Source organism: Pan troglodytes, chromosome 18 (assembly GCF_028858775.2).
Source record: "Pan troglodytes isolate AG18354 chromosome 18, NHGRI_mPanTro3-v2.0_pri, whole genome shotgun sequence".
Taxonomy (NCBI): domain Eukaryota; kingdom Metazoa; phylum Chordata; class Mammalia; order Primates; family Hominidae; genus Pan; species Pan troglodytes.
In genome coordinates this window covers 72,401,323-72,421,476 of record NC_072416.2, presented here as the reverse complement: position 1 = coordinate 72,421,476, position 20,154 = coordinate 72,401,323, and the positions used below count along the sequence as shown (strand labels likewise).

Below are 20,154 nucleotides of genomic sequence, written 5' to 3'. Positions count from 1 at the left end.
GGCGGGCGCCTGTAGTCCCAGCTACTCAGGAGGCTGAGGCAGAAGAATGGCGTGAACCCAGGAGGCGGAGCTTGCAGTGAGCCGAGATTGTGCCACTCCACTCCAGCCTGGGTGACAAAGCAAGACTCGGTCTCAAAAAAAAAAAAAAAAAAAAAAGAAAGGGCTTCGCATGCTGGCTTTCCATCAAAGAACGCAACACTCTGTCGGGTGACCAACTGTCCCAATTTTTAGGACTGAGGGGTTTCCTGGGATGCAGGCTTCAGTGTTAAAACTGGGACAATGGGTTACCCTAACTCTGAGCTACTGAACAGAAACTTGGTGCATCAGATTAGTAGATCTTTAAGAGTAGTAATAAATTCCCTAGTCCAAGGTCAACTCACAAAGAATGTACTCATTTTGTAGGCTTGCTTGAATAGATTTAGGTGTAAGATTGTTCTCAGCCGGGCACGGTGGCTCACACCTGTCATCCTGGCACTTTGTGAGGCCGAGACGGGTGGATAACCCGAGCTCAGGAGTTTGAGACCAGCCTGGCCAACACGGTGAAACCCCGTGTCCACTACAATACAAAAATTAGCCGGGTGTGGTGGCACATGCCTGTAATCCCAGTTAATTGGGAGGCTGAGGCAGGAGAATCGCTTCAAGCTGGGAGGCAGAAGTTGCAGTGAGCCGAGATTGCGCCACTGCACTCTAGCCTGGGTGACAGAGCGAGACTCCATCTCACAAAAAAAAAAAAAGATTGTTCTCTACCAGGGCAAAAAAGCTGCAAAAACATGTATTGCCAATTTATTTTTATGTTTTTTTTGAGACAGGGTCTTACTCTGTAGCCCAGGCTGGAGTGCAGTGGCACAAATATGGCTGACTGCAGCCTCAATCTCCCAGGCTCAAGTGATCCTCCTGCCTCAGCCCCACAAGTAGCTGGGACTACAGGCATGCGCCACCACACCTAGCTAATTTTTGTATTTCTGGTAGAGACAGGGTTTCGCCATGTTGCCCAGACTGGTCTCAAATACCAGAGCTCAAGTGATCAGCCCACCCTGGCATCCTGAAGTGCTGGGATTACAGGCATGAGTCATTGCACTGGCTTTGTTTCTTAACTTTAGAATACTATTATCCGGTCGGGCGAGATGGCTTACGCCTGTAATCCCAGCACTTTGGGAGGCCAAGGCAGGCAGATCATGAGGTCAGGAGTTTGAGACCTGCCTGGCAAACATGGTGAAACCCTGTCTCTACTAAAAACACAAAAATCAGCCGGGTGTGGTGGTGCGTGCCTGTAATCCCAGCTACTTGGGAGGCTGAGGCTGGAGAATCGCTTGAACCCAGGAGGTGGAAGTTGCAGTGAGCCGAGATCGCACTATTGCACTCCAGCCTGGGCAACAGAGGGAGATTCCATCTCAGAAAAAAAAAAAAGAATGCTATTAGGATAATAGCATTCTAACAGCATTAGGATAATAGAATCCTAATAGCATTCTTTTTCTTTTTCCCCGAGACGGAATTTCACTCTTGTTGTCCAGGCTGGAGTGCAATGGCATGATCTTGGCTCACTGCAACCTCTGCCTCCCAGGTTCAGGCGATTCTCCTGCCTCAGCCTCCCGAGTAGCTGGGATTACAGGGGCACGCCACCACGCCCGGCTAATTTCCGTATTTTTAGTAGAGACGGAGTTTCATCATGTTGGTCAGGCTGGTCTCAAACTCCTGACCTTAGGTGATCCACCTGCCCCGGCCTCCCAAAGTGTTGGGATTACAGGTGTGAGGCACAGCGCCAGGCCCCTAATAGCATTCTGATAGTCACTGTGGATTGTATCAATGTCAATTGCCCAGTTTCCTGCATGTTGTTACAATTAGGGGAAACTGGATAAAAGGGTGTGAGACCCTTCCTACAAATTTTTTTTTTTTTTTACAACTTCCTGTGACGATAATTATTTCAAAATAGAGTTAAGAAAACCTCCAGCCAAGGGTGCCTATGTGTATAAAAGTGCATAGCGTGACTGTACGGCACTCCAGGAGAGGGTGTCAGCAGTCTGCTGGAGAGCTAATCTTGAGAAACAATCTTTCAAATACCCCCCAGATACGGGGCAGAATGCTCAGATGTGGAAGGAGCACAGCAACATACCATAGCTACCACTGGAGTCCAAATGGTAATTGTACTTTGGGGAATCATCTGTGACCTCCAGACCCCGTGCCCGGAGCTCTTCGATAGCGTAAATGTCCAGCATAATGAGGTCTTCCCCACCAGCTCCCTTGCCCTGTGATTTCAGCTGTCAGCAAGAGAAACAAGCATAAGTTACCGTAAAGTAGGAGAAAAGGGACTCCAAAGGACTGGAACTTGCTAAACTATGCCCAGCAGAAACTGCCAGAACAGGGTTTTTCAATCCTGGCACTACTGACATTTGGGGCCAAATCATTCTCTGTTGTGGAAACTTCTCTTGCAGTGTGGGATGCTGAGGGGCACCCTGGCCTCTACCAAGTACGTGACAGCAGGATCTGCCCCTGGTTGTGAAAATCAAAAATGTCTTCAGACATTATCGCCAATTACCCCCTGGAAGGCAGACTCGCCCCCACTTGAGAACCACTGGTCTAGGGGAAAAAGCACTTCGAAGACTTTAATGGAAGGAAACTCATGCTCAGTCTGCAGCCAAGTGGTACTGGGTTGGAAGGTGTTGGGTTTCCTGCTCACTCTCCAAGTTCTTTACCTGGGCCAGTTTCCTCTCCTCTTCAAAGCCATCCATGTCTACCACCAGGCCCTTCTCTTCAGCAATCAGTCCAGTCAGATCCACTGGAAACCCATAGGTGTCATAGAGGAGCCAAGCAGTGTCTCCTACACAGCACAAAGGAGGTGTGTCAAAAAAAACAGACAGCCCCTTTTCCATGCCAAGCCCTCCAAAAGGATGCTGGGACTGGCAGAAGGAATTAAAAACACAAGGCCAGTCAGTATCGGCCCTGTGTGCCCATCAGAAAATCCAGCACATCTTTTTCAGTTAACCTGGGGGAAGCACAATGGATGTCCTGATACAATTCTGTTTTGTTTTGTTTTGTTTTTTAAACCTCACCTGGGCTGGGCACCGTGGCTCGCGCCTGTAATCCCAGCACTTTGAGAGGCCGAGGCGGGCGGATCATGAGGTCAGGAAATTGAGACCATCCTGACTAACATGGTGAAACCCCATCTCTAGGAAAAATACAAAAATTTGGCCAGGCGCTGTGGCTCACGCCTGTAATCCCAGCACTTTGGGAGGCTGAGGCGGGCGGATCAGGAGGTCAGGAGATCGAGACCATCTTGGCCAATATGGTGAAACCCTGTCTCTACTAAAAATACAAAAAAATTAGCCAGGCGTGGTGGCGGGCGCCTGTAGTCCCAGCTACTCGGGAGGCTGAGGCAGGAGAATGGCGTGAACCCGGGAGGTGGAGCTTGCAGTGAGCCGAGATAGCGCCACTGCACTCCAGCCTGGGCGACAGAGCAAGACTCTGTCTCAAAAAAAAAAAAAAAAAAATTGCCAGGCGTGGTGGCGGGCACCTGTAGTCCCAGCTACTAGAGAGGCTGAGGCAGGAGAATGGCATGACCCTGGGAGGCGGAGCTTGCAGTGAGCTGAGATCACACCACTGCACTCCAGCCTGGGCAACAGAGTGAGACTCCGTCTCAAAAACAAAAACAACCTCACCTGGACAATTTTCTATTTCTTTTTTTTTGAGAGTCTCACTCTGTTGCCCAGGCTGGAGTGCAGTGGTGTGATCTCGGCTCATTGCACTCTCCAGCTCCAGGATTCAAGCGATTCTCCTGCTTCAGTCTCCCGAGTAGCTGGGATTATGGGTACCCGCCATCATGCATGGCTAATTTTTGTATTTTTAGTAGAGATGGGGTTTTACCATGTTGGCCAGGCTGGTCTCAAATTCCTGACCTCAGGTGATCTGCCTGCCTCAGCCTCCCAAAGTGATGGGATTAAAGGTGTGAGCCACTGTGCCCAGCCTTACACATCTATTTCTTTTTCTTTTTCTTTTTGAGATGGTGTTTCGCTCTTGTTGCCCAGGCTGGAGTGCAGTGGCATGATTTTGGCTCAATGCAACCTCCGCCTCCCCGGTTCAAGCAATTCTCCTGTCTCAGCCTCCCAAGTAGCTGGGATTACAGGCGCATGCCACCATGCCCAGCTAATTTTTTGTATTTTTAGTAGAGACGGGGTTTTGCCATGTTGGGCAGGCTGGTCTTGAACTCATGACCTCGTGATCCGCCCGCCTCGGCATCCCAAAGTGCTAGGATTATAGGTGTGAGCCACCACACCCAGCTGACAAATCTATTTCTTGATCTGAACGTAAGTGTGTTCAATTTGTGAAAATTCATCAAGCTTTTCCCTTGTTCATTATACTTCAATAAAGAATCTTTGGAAACTGGGGAAAAAATCTTTGGAATTAATTTTCCCCAAATTGCAAAACAGTACATACCAAATATTCCCACTTTTGCTTGAAAAATACACACACACAAATATCTACATGTATTTGCATGCAAACAGAGAAGAATCCTGAAGAGTTCTACACCAAACCATTAAGAGTTGTTCCCTCTGAGAAATGAGTGTGGAAAAGAGGATTTTCATTTTCTGAACACTTTTGTATTCTGTATTGTTTGAATACTTTGGCCACAATGATGCATTACTTTTACCATTTTACTATAAATTCCAGTTTGCACCAAAAGCAGTTCAATCAAGCTATGTTCAGCCTCAGAGACATGAGAGCCCCCAGTCAGTCTGTCAGAAAGGGCTTGTCTTTCCCAGAAAGATCAAACGGCCAGGATGGAGAAGGGCAAAAACTGGTACCTACCAGGAATGGTCTTGCTGTCTCCCAGGCTCTGAATTTTCCTGTCCAGGATGCGACGCCCTCTGCTGAGAGTCTTGAGAAACTGCACCTCTTCTTCATTAATGATGTCCTTCACCATGTCTGGGTCCTTCTTCAGCTCAGGAAATGCATCTCCCTGACAAAGGGGAAGCAAGATGAGGGGCTGGATGAAGCCAGAGACTGTTCCCTGCCCCGTCTTAAAAAAGCTCCTTAGCTGGGTGCAGTGGCTCACGCCTGTAATCCTACCACTTTGGGAAGCCAAGGCAGGGGATTGCCTGAGCTCAGGAGTTGAAGACCAGCCTGGGCAACACGGTGAAACCCTGTCTCTACTAAAACAGAAAAAATTAGCCAGGCCTGGCGGTGTGCACCTGTAATCCCAGCTATTCGGGAGGCTGAGACAGGAGAATCGCTTGAACCCAGGAGACAGAGGTTGCAGTGAGCCAAGATCACTCTGTTGCACTCCAGCCTGGGTGACAGAGTGAGACTCCGTCTCAAAAAACAGCAACAAAAAGCTGCTTAACAGTATGCCCTCTCCCACTCCATCCCTCTTAACGGACTGCTTTAGCACAGAAGGGTAAGCAGAGAAATAAACCTACCAGGGACTGGACGACAACATCCACTAACGTAGCAAAGAAGCCCCTAATGGCATTGAGCTTTTCATGGGCGTATCGGACAGCTCGGCGGAGAATCCGTCTCAACACATATCTGTAAGAGGCAGAAACTAGTCCCCAACGTTCCCAGCTGAGGGTTTTGTCGTGAGTCCCTTGGAATCCTACCCAAAGCAACACCTCTTTCAGGAACTTTCTTTTATCCTAAGCCTGCTTCTTTCGCATTCCCCAAGGTCATTTATTTTAGCACAAGACTCAGTAACATACCCACAAATACCCGTCAAGGCTTGCCTAGGGTAAACGCTGGTTTGTTTTCCTTTCACATTCAGTTACCCATAGAGGGAGGCAAGATGGACAGACCAGATGTGTACTTGATGCCCGTGATCCCAGGTCCTGCCTGTCAGTAAGAGAGATTCCCAGGGCTGGTCAATACCTACCCTCACCCTGCCCCTGCCAATCTCCTATCAGGCAACTTTGAATACAATCCTTATCATCTGTACTCAGCAGCAGAGATTTAATATAGCGGCAACTCTGTGACACTAGCTGAAACTCCCTTCATCCCTTAAAAAAGGGGTGGGGGATTCTTCCACCTGCCCAAGACAAGGAAACAATAACGAAAGATGGCTTTAAGTTTCATAAAGAGGCCGGGCATGGTGGCTCACACCTGTAATCCCATCACTTTGGGAGGCCATAGCAGGTGGATCATCTGAGGTCAGGAGTTCGAGACCAGCCTGGCCAACATGGCAGAACCCCATCTCTGGCCGGGCACAGTGGCTCACGCCTGTAATCCCAGCACTTTGGGAGGCCAAGGCGGGCGGATCACCTGAGGTTGGGAGTTTGAGACCAGCCTGACCAACATGGAAGAAACCCCATCTTTACTAAAAATACAAAACTAGGCATGGTGGCTCATGCCTGTAATCCCATCTATTCGGGAGGCTGAGGGAAAAGAATTGCTTGAACTCAGGAGGTGGAGGTCGCGGTGAGCCAAGATCGGGCCATTGCACTCTAGCCCGGGCAACAAAAGCAAAATTCTGTCTCAGAAAAAAAAAAAAAAAAAAACCATCTCTACCAAAAATACAAAAATTAGCCAGGCGTGGTGGTGTGCACCTATAATCCCAGCTATGTGGGAGGCTGAGGCAGAATCACTTGAACCCAGCAGGCAGAGGTTGCAGTGAGGCAAGATCACGTCATTGTACTCCACCCTGGGCAACAGAGCAACACTCAATCTCATACACAAAGAAAAGTTTCATAAAGAGTCACACATAGCACACGTGGTGCCGCTCCAACCACCACCCAGTGTGCAGCATACTTACCCACGCCCTGTGTTGTCAGGCCGGCCACCATCAGCCAGTGCCACAGTGATGGTCCGAGCGTGGTCAGCCAGCACCCGGTAGGCCATGTCAATCCCATCGGCATCCTCAGCACCAACTTTCCCAGTGTACGGTCGGGCACCTGTGCCCTATAGGTAAGAATCAGGAGGCAGCCCTTTAGGAAGCAGACTTTCTGGCGCTACCTTGCCCAGGGAGGTTCCTGGAGGATTGAGGAGCATTAGCAGAAAGGATGCCGGTCTTGCCAGATCCTATAACCCCAAGAACGTGACATTGGGGAAGTAGAGAGACTCCAGCCAGCCCCTACACTCAAAAATTATACTGTCTCAGGTCTAGAGCCTCACATTATTATTATTTTTTTTGTAGTCAGCTATTTAATTAGGTTCTTAAGACATTTAGAACACCAATTTGTGGAGCCTCACATTATTAACAATGAAGTAGGCAGATGGAAACGGGTACCCTTGGCTGGCAAAGGATATGGTCATTTTTTCTTTGACAGCACTGTTAAGAGTACAGCCTGGAAAACTCCACAGAAGTTTACAATGTTTGCAATAGCACCAGTACCTTCTGAATGGCTTCAAAGTAAGGGACAAAAAGGTCAGTATCATAGTTGGACATCTTATTCTGCAGCACAGATACCAGTCGCTCCAGGCCCATCCCTGTGTCAATGCTTTTCTTGGGAAGAGGTTTCAGAATGCCATCAGCTTCCCTGTATGATCCAGAAGAAGAGGAGGTTGAAGCAGAGACTCAAGCTGCCACCTCTCCAGTCCCTGCTGGTTAAAATTCATTTACAGAACAGTTTGCAGGCTGTGACCATCTGCCATTTGCCCGGTTTGGTGGGAAGAGGGAAGTGGAGGGAGAAAGGAAGGAGAAAGGAAGAGTTCATTCTTAAATGAACTCTGGGGTTCATTTAAGAGTGAGGCAAGGCCAGGCGCAGTGGCTCATGCCTGTAATCCCAGCACTTTGGGAGGCCAAGGTGGTGGACCATCTGAGGTTAGGAGCTCGAGACCAGCCTGCTCAACATGAAGAAACCCCATCTCTACTAAAAATACAAAATTAGCCGAGCATGGTGGCACATGCCTGTAATCCCAGCTACTCGGGAGGCTGAAGCAGGAGAATCGCTTGAACCCAGGAGGCGGAGGTTGTGGTGAGCTGAGATTTCGCCATTGCACTCCAGCCTGGGCAACAAGAGCAAAACTCCATCTCAAAAAAAAAAAAAAAGAAAAAGAAAAACACTGGGCCTGGGCATGGTGGCTCACGCCTGTAATACCAGCATTTTGGGAGGCCAAGGTGGGCGGATCACTTGAGGTCAGGAGTTCGAGACCAGCCTGGCCAACATGATGAAACCCCATCCCTGCCAAAAATATTTTAAAAATTAGCCTGGCATGGTGGCATGCACCTGTAACCCCAGCTACTCAGGAGGCTGAGGCAGGAGAACTCAGGAGGCTGAGGCAGGAGAATCGCTTGAACCCAGCAGGCAAAGGTTGCAGTGGGCTGAGATCTTGCCACTGCACTCCAGCCTGGGTGACAGAGCAAGACTCCATCTCCAAAAACAAAAACAAAAACAAAACTGAGGCAAGCTTCAAGGAAATAGGCTTTAAAACAGCAGTCCAGTTCTGGCACGGTGGCTCACACCTATAATCCCAGCACTTTGGGAGGCTGAGGCAGGCAGATCACCTGAGGTTGGGAGTTCGAGACCAGCCTGACCAACATGGAGAAACCCCGTCTCCACTAAAAATACAAAATTAGCCGGGCGTGGTGGCACATGCCTGTAATCCCAGCTACTCGGAAGGCTGAGGCAGGAGAATCGCTTGAACCCAGGGCACAGATGTTGCAGTAAGCCAAGATCACACCATTGCACTCCAGCCTGGGTAACAAGAGGAAAACTCTGTCTCAAAAAAACAAAACAAAAAAAACAGCAGCCCAAAGTACATCAAGCATGACATTATAGGAATAGCTCGCAAGAAGCTATTACGTGCGATAAGGTTTAGTTCATGAAAGAACAGGCCCATCCTTGTTCCAGAGATCAGACAGGTAATCTGAGAAATAAAGAAATGAGCTTTTAGCTGAGAAGAGAGCCACACAGCTCCGAATTCCTCCTCCCCTGCTCAGCTCAAGGAAAGGAATGGAGTAGGAACCCAAGGCCACCTGTTATACTGGATGAACACAAGGTTCCAGATCTCCAGCACATTAGGGTCGTCCTGGTTGACAAGGTGTGCGGCGTCCCGACCACCAATCCGGTCGTAGTGGATCTCACTGCAAGGACCACAGGGGCCCGTGTCACCCATCTCCCAGAAGTTATCCTTCATGTTGCCTGGGAGGATTTTGGTGTCATCCAGCCTGACAAAGGAGTAAAGGTAAGTCCAGTTACAGCCCCTGACAAGAGTTCTGCCCAGACTTGCAACCACCGCAAAAGAAATTCTTAGGATTGGCCGGGCACAGTGGCTCATGTTACTACACTCCAGCCTAGACAACAGAGCGAGACTCTGTCTCAAAAAAGAAAAAAAAAAAAATTCTTAGAATTTTTAATGAAGAAGTTCCAGCCTTCAGCAAGTACTAATGCTAAGCCTGCACATTAAACCTGCTAAAGAAGCTGGGCGTGGTGGCTCATGCCTGTAATCCCAGCATTTTGGGAGGCCGAGGCGGGCGGATCACCTGAGGTTGGGAGTTTGAGACCAGCCTCATCAACATGGAGAAACCTTGTCTCTACTAAAAATACAAAAAATTAACTGGGTGTGGTGGCGCATGCCTGTAATCCCAGCTACTCGGGAGACTGAGGCAGGAGAATCACTAGAACCCAGGAGGCAGAGGCTGCAGTGAGCCGGGATCGCGCCATTGCACTCCAGCCTGGGCAACGAGAGCAAAACTCCACCTCAAAAAAAAAAAAAAAAAAAAAAAACCCGCTAAAGAAACAGAACATGACTCTTCTCAACAGTGCCTACAATAGAAGACAGTACAAAATATACACATGATATGATGGAAACTCAATGAAAATACACAAGGACATGAGTAAGGCCTAGAAAGGAACACATAATAATGAAAACGCTGGCCACGCGCATTGCTTGAGCTCAGGAGTTCGAGACCAGCCTGGGCAACATTGCGAAACCCCGTCTCTCTAAAAAATACAAAGAAAAATTAGCTGGGCGGGGTGATGCATACCTGTAGTCCCAGCTACTCGGGAGAGGATCACTTGAGCCCAGGAAGTTGAGGCTGCAGTGAGCTGTGATCATGCCACTGCACTCCAGCCTGGGTGACACACTGACACTGACACACACACACACACACACAAAAGATTGTGCTTGCTTATCTTTTAAAAGCTACACTTTTAAAGTGTAGATATACAGTACATGAAGTCAAGGTAAAAGAGGATTTTAAAAACCAGCGTCAAGATTAATATTTAATTTTTACAGGTGTCACTACCCAAAATTCCAACTACACTTAGACTACAGAGTCAACCGAATAGGAGTTTTAGATCAAGTAAAAGGGGAAGTTGGGTTGGAATAATATATCTAGAGTAAAAGTAATTTAAAAAACAGAGAAGCAGCCCTGTTTCCAAGTATAGTAAAAAGCTATGCACTAAAGGATGAAAGAATTAAGTAAAAGGAACAAGAAAATGAGGCAAACACATCATGGACAGCCCAGCTGTCTACAGAGGGCACACACCCCATGGTCAGATTCTCCTTGATGCAGCACTTCACAAATTCGACCAAGTTCACAGCACAGAACACATATAGCTCACCTACTGTCTTAGCTTTTATACTATGTGATTATACTTTAGAATTACATTATGCCAAAAAAACTGGCTAGGCACAGTGGCTCATATCTGTAATCCCAGCAATTTGAAAGGTCAAGGCAGGTAGATCACTTGAGCTCAGGAGTTCAAGATCAGCCTGGGCAACATAGCAAAACCCTGTCCCTACAAAATATACAAAAATTAGCCAGACAGGGCCGGGCGCAGTGGCTCACGCCTGTAATCCCAGCACTTTGGGAGGCCAAGGCAGGCCAATCATGAGGTCATGAGATCGAGACCACCCTGGCTAACACGGTGAAACCCCGTCTCTACTAAAAAATACAAAAAATTAGCTGGGCGTGGTGGTGGGCGCCTGTAGTCCCAGCTACTCAGGAGGCTGAGGCAGGAGAATGGCATGAACCCGGGAGGCGGAGCTTGCAGTGAGCCGAGATCGCGCCACTGCACTCCAGCATGGGCGACAGAGCGGGACTCCGTCTCAAAAAAAAAAAATTAGCCAGGCAGGTGGCACATGCTTCTAGTCCTAGTTACTCGGGAGGCTGAGGTGGGACGATCGCCCGAGCTTAGGCAGTAAACTATGATTATGCCACTGCACTCCAGCCTGGGTGAGAGTGAGACCCTGTCTCAAAAAAACGAAACAAAAAAATTTCTTTTTCCAGCTTGGTGTGGTGGCTCATGCCTGTAATCCCAGCACTTTGGGAGGCCGAGGTGGGTGAATCACCTGAGGTCAGGAGTTCAAGACCAGCCTGACCAACATGGAGAAACCTGTCTCTACTAAGAAAAAAAAAAAAAAAAATTAGCTGGGTGTGGTGGCACGTGCCTGTAATCCCAGCTACTCGGGAGGCTGAGACAGGAGAATTGCTTGAACCCGGGAGGCGGAGGTTGCGGTGAGCCAAGATCGCACCATCGCACTCCAGCCTGGGCAACAAGAGCGAAACTCCATCTCAAAAAAAAAAAAAAAAATTTCCTTTCTCCTAGTCTATTTCATTTCCATAAGAAACAAACTGTTTCATATGAAGAATACAACTCTGTTGAAAAAGACAGACATGGCTGGGCACGGTGGCTCACACCTGTAATCCCAGCACTTTGGGAGGCCGAGGCGGGTGGATCACCAGGTCAGGAGTTCAAGACCAGCCTGGCCAACATGATGAAACCCCATCTCTACTAAAAATACAAAAATTAGCCAGGCGTGGTAGTGTGTGCCTATAATCCCAGGTACTCGGGAGGCTGAGGCAGGAGAATTGCTTGAACCCAGGAGGCAGAGGTTGCAGTGAGCTGAGATCGCGTCATTGCACTCCAGCTCTGGGCGACAGAGCAAGATTCCATCTCGGCGGGGGTGGGGGAGTGGAGTGGGGGTGGGGAAGGAAAAGATACAGACATACACACAAGGTTACAGAACTATGAACAAGGCCAGGAAGACTAGATATGGGATATTAAACTATTAATGATGATTGAGGAAACTTCCACTTTCTATTTTCTATATAAGGTTTGAATTTTTACAACACACGTGTAACTTATAAAACTATATATATATAAAGTAAAAAAAAAAAGACTTGTTTTGGCTTTCAACAACAGAATGATTGGCTGGGCACAGTGGCTCACATCTGTAATCCTAGCACTTTGGGAGGCCAAAGCGGGGGGATCACCTGAAGTCAGGAGTTTGAGACTAGCCTGGCTAACATGGTGAAATCCCATCTCTACTAAAAATACAAAAATTAGCCAGGTGTGGTGGCGCGCACCTGTAGTCCCAGCTACTCAGGAGGCTGAGGCAGAAGAATCGCCTCAACCCGGGAGGCAGAGGTTACAGTGAGCCAAGATCGCACCACTGCACTCCAGCCTAGGTGACAGACTGAGACTCTGTCTCAAAAACAAACAAACAAACATAAACAACAGAATTATTGAACATATTAAGAAGCAACAAATGGATCTAAAGATATGGGCCAGGCGTGGTGACTCATGCCTGTAATCCCAGCACTTTGGGAGGCCGAGGCGGGCAGATCACGAGGTCAGGAGATCGAGATCATCCTGGCTAACACGGTGAAACCCAGTCTCTACTAAAAAATATATATATATAAAAAAAAATTGGCCGGGCGTGGTTCCTCACGCCTGTAATCCCAGCACTTTGGGAGGCCGAGGCAGGCGGATCACGAGGTCAGGAGATCGAGACCACCCTGGCTAACACGGTGAAACCCCGTCTCTACTAAAAAATACAAAAAATTAGCCGGGCGTGGTGGTGGGCGCCTGTAGTCCCAGCTACTCGGGAGGCTGAGGCAGGAGAATGGCGTGAACCTGGGAGGCGGAGCTTGCAGTGAGCTGAGATCGCGCCACTGCACTCCAGCCTGGGTGACAGAGCGAGACTCCAACAACAACAACAAAAAAAATATATATATATTAGCTGGGTGTGGTGGCAGGCATCTGCAGTCCCAGCTACTCAGGAGGCTGAGGAAGGAGAATGGCATGAACCCAGGAAGCAGAGTTTGCAGTGAACTGAGATCATGCCACTGCACTCCAGTCTGGGAGACAGAGCAAGACTCCGTCTCAGAAAAAGAAAAAAAAAAAAAAAAAAAAAAACCCATATGAATGCGGCCGGGCACGGTGGATTACCTGAGGTCAGGAGTTCGAGACCAGCCTGGCCAACATGATGAAACCCCGTCTCTACTAAAAAAAATACAAAAGTTAGCTGGGCGTGGTGGCACACGCCTGTAATCCCAGCTACTTGGGAGGCTGAGGCAGGAGAATTGCTTAAGCCCAGGAGACAGAGGTTGCAGTGAGCCGAGGTCGTGCCACTGCACTCCAGCCTAGCTGACAGAGCAAGACTCTGTCTCAAAAAATAATAATAATAATAAAAAAAGATATGAATGCATCTAAAGATAATTACTCTGTCGCCCAGGCTGGAGTGCAGTGGAGTGATCTCAGGTTACTGCAACCTCCACCTCCTGGGTTCAAGCGATTCTCTAGCCTCACTCCTCCCCATGTGCATCTCAAAAGGAACCCTGAGATGCAAAATGACCACATATTCCAGGTCATAAAACCCCACTCTGGCACTGAGTGTCATTTCACTCCTCCATACTCTCAAGAAGTGATATGCATTCTTACCCCAAATTTTGCCAGATCTGTTTGCATTCCAGATCTGCTTCTAAGCCAGCTGCTTCATCCCCGCCAAAGTAAGTAACATAAAGTCTTTCAATGGGAATGCCAAACTCTTGGGTGAGGAGTTCCAGAGCCATCTTACATGCCAATTCCTACAAAAAGAACAGAGAGAAAGATATGGAACATTGCCAAACCAAAATCTATTTAGTATGAGACCAGATGCTAGGAACACAGATACAAAATCACAACATGTTCACTCTAAACTCAAATTCAAGATCAGTTTATGTAAGAAATCCAAATATATACTGAAATCACCAAATTATAGGTACTACTTCCAGGAAGTCTTAGAATTAATAAATGCCATTCATTCCTGAATCACCTAGATGATATTTCATATTTTAAAACATGCAAAATTAGAACCCAGTTCCCAGTGTGGAAAAGACCATTTTCCTCAAAACCCTAGTGGTTCTTCTGCTCTGAACTTACCTTAAAGTAATCTCCAAAAGACCAAGAGCCCAGCATCTCGAAGAAGGTGTGATGATAGACATCCTTGCCCACATCATCCAGGTCATTATGTTTGCCCCCAGCCCGGATGCATTTCTGGGTATTGGCAGCTCTGCTCAGCTTTGCCATGGGGTGAGATGGGTCAATTGTGTTCAGGAAGATGGGTTTAAACTAAAAGAGAAGGACAGCAGTTCAACTTTTAAAGGGTGCAAGTGATGTCAGGTGGCCACACACTAGCAGAAGAGACGACCACACACTAACTGTGCAGTTCATGATTAACATGCCTGGAATATAGACACTTGTCAGAACAGGTGGCCTGGTGGAGCCAAAGCAGAGGGTAGCCTCTCATGGAGCAGTTTCTCCTTGAACCTAGCTCCCTAACAGTCCCCACCACCACGAGTGACACCACCTGCAGAGGGGAAAGGCCTGCCAGATCTAACAGCCACAGGTTGATGTGGTAAAACGTGGGCTTCTTCACGAGTCTCTGATGTTCAGGGCTTATACCATCTTTCTGGAAGAACTTATCCTGAAAATTGGTATGTTCACTTGGCAGTAAATGTGAGGAAGAAGAAAAAAAAACTGACACATATTAAGGGAATAATATTAGCACACTGATGAATGATTGGATGTATCAGTCGTCTAGCTGGGATGGCCTTGCTCTGAGGATGTATCAGGTCATGCTTTGATGTATCATTGTTATTTGTTAACTTTGTTTTATTTTCCCCACTAGATCTGTTCAATTCACTGCTATCCAATTTGGTAGCCACTAGACACTTTTTTTTTTTTTTGAGATGGGTCACTGTCACCCAGGCTGGAGTACAGTGGCACAATCTCAGGTCACTGCAACCTCCATCTCCCGGGTTCAAGCGATTCTCTTGCCTCAGCCTCCCAAGTAGCTGAGATTACAGGCACGTACAGGTACACCTGGCTAATTTTTGTATTTTTAGTAGAGACAGGGTTTCGTCATGTTGGCCAGGCTGGTCTCGAACACCTAACCCCAAGTGATTTGCCCGCCTCAGCCTCCTAAAGTGCTGGGATTACAGGCATGAATGACTGCGCCAGGTCTTACCATTAGACACTTGTGACCATGTAAAACTGAATTAAAATTAGGCTGGGCAAGGTGGCTCACACCTGTAATCCCACCACTTTGGGAGGCCAAGAAGGGAGGATTCCTTTGAGCCCAGAGTTCAAGACCAGCCTGGGAAACATAAGGAGACCCCTTCTCTATTTTTATAAAAATAAAAAACTAAAATTAAATAATTAGTAATTAATATTTTTAAAAATTAGAAATTCTCAGCTGGGCGCAGTGGCTCATGCCTGTAATCCCCAGCACTTCAGGAGGCTGAGGTGGGCGGATCACCTGAGGTCGGGAGTTCGAGACCAGCCTGACCAACATGGAGAAACCCTGTCTCCACTAAAAATGCAAAATTAGCCAGCCATGGTGGTGCATGCCTGTAATTCCAGCTACTCAGGAGGCTGAGGCAAGAGAATCACTTGAACCCAGGAGGCAGAGGTTGCAGTGAGCCAAGATCGTGCCACTCTACTCCAGCCTGGGCTACAGAGTGAGACTCTGTCTCCAAAAAAAAAAAAAAAAAGAGAAAGAGAGAAAGAAAAAAATTAGAAATTCTGTTCCTCAGTCACACTAGCTCAATAATCACACGACTGATGGCTGCCATGTTGAGGAGAACATTTCTGTCACTGCAGAAAATTCTACTAGACAGTTCTGTATTAGATCACAAACTCCTTAAAAGCAAACACTCTCTCACTCATCTCTGTATCTTCGGCACCTAGCTGGGTGCCTAATATCATTTCAAATTGGGGGAAAAAAAAAGGCAAGGTATTTGCTGATCAAGAGGCAATATGGCACAAAGGTTAAGGAAGTGACTATCTGGGTTCAAGTTCACACTGGCACTTACCGACTATGTGAGCATGGACAACTGACTTGAGATCTCAGTGCCTCAGTAGGGATGGCAACAGAGTTCAGCGTAAATGAGTTATTGTACGCGAAGGACACAGAGCAGCGCCTGGCACACAGTAAGTGCTGCATGCAGGCTGACAGCTACTGTCAATAAGAAAATGTTTACAAGGCCGGGCGTGGTGGCTCACGCCTGTAATCCCAACACTTTGTGGGGCCGAACCAGGCAGATCACAAGGTCAGGAGTTCGAGACCAGCCTGGCTAAGATGGTGAAACCCCATCTCTACTAAAAATATAAAAATTAGACAGGCATGGTGGGGGGGTGCCTGTAGTCCCAGCTACTTGGGAGGCTGAGGCAGGAGAACTGCTTGAACCTGGGAGGCAGAGGTTGCAGTGAGCTGAGACTGCATCACTGAATTCCAGCTTGGGTGACAGGGCAAAACTTCATCTCAAAAAAGAAAAAGGACCAGGTGCAGTGGCTCACACCTGTAATCCCAGCACTTTGGGAGGCCGAGATGTGCGGATCACCTGAGGCCAGGAGTTCCAGACCAGCCTGGCCAAGGTGGCGAAACCCTGTCTCTACTAAAAATATAAAAATTAGCCAGGTGTGGTGGCAGACACCTATAATCCTAGCCGCTCGGGAGGGTGAAGCAGGAGAATCGCTTGAATCCAGGAGGCGCAGGCTGCAGTGAGCCGAGATTTCACCATTGCACTCCAGCCTCGGCAACAAGAGCAAAACTCTGTCTCAAAAAAAAAACAAAAAAAAAAAAAGAAAAGTTTACAAACACTGTACTCCCTGGTTCTTGTTCAGGCGGCTCACGTGGGAGGTGACAAAGCTTGCACCCAGGTATGTCTGAATAGAAACAGTAGCTTTCCAGTGTTCCAAAAGCCTATCCCATTGAATGAGACCACCTAAAATTAATGCCTCCAATTCTAGGTATATGCATAGGACTCACACATAACTGAAAATATTTTTCTTTTTTTTCCATTTTGAGACAGGGTCTTGCTCTGTCACCCTGGCTGGAGTCCAGTGGCACGATCACGGCTCACCTCAACTCCTGGGCTCAAGCAATACTCCCACCTCAGCCTCCCAAGAGGCTGGAACTACAGGTGTGAGCCACCACCAGCTAATTTTTCAATTTTTCTTTTGCTTTAATTTTTCTTTAATTTTTCTCTTTTCCTTTCAGACAGGGTCTTCCTATGTTGCCCAGGCTCCTCTCCAACTCTTAGGCTCAAGCAATCCTCTTACTTTGGCCTCCCAAAATGCTGGAATTACAGGCATGAACCACTGTGCCTGGCCCATAATTTTCTCTTTTTTGAGACGGAGTCTCACTCTGTTGCCCAGGCTGGAGCGCAGTGCCGTGATCTCGGCTCACTGCAACCTCTGCCTCCCAGGTTCCAGCGATTCTCCTGCCTCAGCCTCCCAAGTAGCATAATTTTTTTTGGGAGACCAGTCTCACTGTGTTGCCCAAGCTGGTTTGTAATTCCAGGATCAAGTGATCCTCCCGTCTCAGCCTCCTGAGTAGATGTAATTACAGGCGCACTGTGCCCCATTTTTCGTAATTTTATAGTTAATATTATAAGAGGTAGAATATGTCCCCATTGTTTCTAACTTTCCATGCCAGAAAAGACACCTAAGAGAAAAGAAAATGTCAACTCATCCCAGAGTGAGAAGCATCCTAAGGGCTGCAGATGCACTGGGTGAGCATGGCTCCAAGAGAACCATCACAGGAAAGCGCTGAGAGCACCATCTAACCTGAACCCCCTTCAGCCACGACCAGCCTGGGAAGTACTGTTTAGTGTCACAGACATGCTGACAAACTCCTCTTAAACTCCTTTATAAACTTGTCATGCTTTCATCATTTCAAGAGTTAACCCTTTTCTCTCACGATAAACCCTTCAAATGTCTTTTTCTTTTCTTTCCTTTTTTGAGACAGGGTCTCACTCTGTTGTGCAGGCTGAAGTGCAGTGGTATGATCAGGGATCACCATAGCCTTGACCTCCCAGGCTCAAGCAATCGTCCCGCCTCAGCCTCCCCAGAAGTTGGGACTACAGGCATGCACCACCACACCTGGCTAATTTTTTGTATTTTTAATAAGAGACAGGGTTTCACCATGTTGCGTAGGCTGGTCTCGAACTTCTGGATTCAAGTGACCTATCTGCCTCGGCCTCCCAGAGTGTTGGGATTACAAGTGTGAGCCACTGCGCCCAGCCTCAAATATATTTTTAATTCAACTTCCCCAAATAAACTGTACTAACTAATAAATTTTCTTCAGCAATGGATCCAAAATGGCACTGGTGGCAATAATTTCAAGAAAGGCATTAGGTGGGCTGGGCGTGGTAGCTCACACCTGTAATCACACCACTTTGGGCAGCTAAGGCAGGAGGATTACTTGAGGCCATGAGCTCGAGACCAGCCTGAACAACTTGGTGAGACCCCCATCTCTGCATATAAATAAATAAATTTAGGCCAGGCAAGGTGGCTCACGTCTATAATCCCAGCACTTTGGGAGGCTGAGGTGGGTGGATCACCTGAGGTCAGGAGTTCGAGAACAGCCTGGCCAACATGGTGAAACCCCGTCTCTACTAAAAATACAACAATTAGCCAGGCGTGGTGGCGCACGCTTGTAGTTCCAGCTACTTGGGAGGCCGAGGCAGGAGAATCGCTTGAACTCGGGAGGCGGAGATTGCAGTGAGCCAAGATCGTGCCACTGCACTCCAGTCTGGACGACAGCAAGACTCTGTCTCAAAACAATAAATAAATTAAAAAATAAATAAAATAATTTTAAAAGCTGACATGGTAGAGCATGCCTGTAGTCCTAGCTACTTGGAAGGCTGACATAAGAGGATCACTTAAGCCCAGGAGTCTGAGGCTACAGCATGCTAGGATCATGCCACTGCACTCCAGCAAGGGTGACAGAGTGAGACCCTCTCTCTAAAAAATAATAATAGCTGGCCGGGCGTGGTGGCTCATGCCTGTAATCCCAGCGCTTTGAGAGGCCGAGGCGGATGGATCACAAGGTCAGGAGATGAGACCATCCTGGCTAACACGGTGAAACCCCATCTCTACTAAAAATACAAAAAAATTAGCCATACGTGGTGGTGGGCACCTGTAGTCCCAGCTACTCGGGAGGCTGAGGCAGGAGAATGGCATGAACCTGGGGGGCGGAGCTTGCAGTGAGCACAGATCACGCCACTGCACTCCAGCCTGGGCAACAGAGCAAGACTCCGTCTCAAAAAAAAAATAATAATAATACAAAAACTTTGCCGGGCATGGTGGCGGGCACCTGTAGTCCCAGCTACTCGGGAGGCTGGGGCAGGAGAATGGCGTAAATCCAGAAGGCAGAACTTGCAGTGAGCCGAGATCGCGCCACTGCACTCCAGCCTGGATGACAGAGCGAGACTCTGTCTCAGGGAAAAAAAAATAAAAAAAAAAAAAGCTAATGTTTGAGTACCTACGTACTATGTGCGAAATGCCGTGCTAAACATTTTGTATGTGTTATCTTATTCGCTTCTCACTAATACCTACAGGCAGGCAATATTATTCCTCATTTCGCAAAGAAACTGAGGCCCATCACATAAAGTTCCACAAGATCACACAGGGAGTGACAGAACCAGAATCGGTCTGACCCCAGGGCTGTGCTTTTATCTGGGCTCTGCTGCCTCTTATGTGAACCAAAAGCCAAGAAAAAAGGAAAAACCCTTACCTGGTTCATGCCTGCATTGGCAAAGAGCAAAGTGGGGTCATCCAATGGGATGGTGGCAGACGAGTGAACATACGTATGCTCGTTCCTCTTGAAGAAATCTATAAATCGCTGCCGGATTTCACTTGCTGTTAGAGTAGAGTCCATCTTGAAAGTCACCCCAAAGAACTAATCAAAGAAAAAAAAATGAAGGAAAATTAAGGGAATTGAAAGTCAAAGTACACATTACACAAGACTTCTGGCTTCTCAAGCCAAGTCAAAGCAGGACTCAGGTGAGCTGTTTGATCCTAAAACCTCTATGTTGTAATGTCCAAGGCTAAAATCATCATCAAAGCAACACCACAGCACCAGCAGACAGCAGCCCCATCTGTTCTTCCTTCCCATGCCAACCTCAAGAGGTTCAACACCCCAGCACACCAAGCATGTTTGTTCATTAAACAA

At 47.7% G+C, this 20,154-nt stretch overlaps 1 protein-coding gene across 2 annotated transcripts in view; it reads right to left on the bottom strand.

Annotated features, from left to right (window-relative positions):
- AARS1 (alanyl-tRNA synthetase 1) overlaps nt 1-20,154 on the bottom strand; it is a 35,836-nt gene that overhangs the window by 10,457 nt on the left and 5,225 nt on the right. Inside the window, exons 2-12 of one of the 2 annotated variants that reach the window (XM_063797424.1) lie at nt 19,717-19,881; nt 16,010-16,749; nt 14,076-14,264; nt 13,596-13,741; nt 8,900-9,091; nt 7,316-7,460; nt 6,737-6,882; nt 5,412-5,520; nt 4,801-4,951; nt 2,691-2,815; nt 2,111-2,255 (exon numbers count right to left, since the gene is read on the bottom strand). In XM_063797424.1, coding sequence (XP_063653494.1) covers nt 2,111-2,255; nt 2,691-2,815; nt 4,801-4,951; nt 5,412-5,520; nt 6,737-6,882; nt 7,316-7,460; nt 8,900-9,091; nt 13,596-13,741; nt 14,076-14,222 — 1,306 coding nt within the window. In that variant the 5' untranslated portion in view covers nt 14,223-14,264; nt 16,010-16,749; nt 19,717-19,881. The remainder of the gene's footprint in view (nt 1-2,110; nt 2,256-2,690; nt 2,816-4,800; nt 4,952-5,411; nt 5,521-6,736; nt 6,883-7,315; nt 7,461-8,899; nt 9,092-13,595; nt 13,742-14,075; nt 14,265-16,009; nt 16,750-19,716; nt 19,882-20,154) is intronic. The other variant, XM_016930106.4, reaches the window with a different exon arrangement.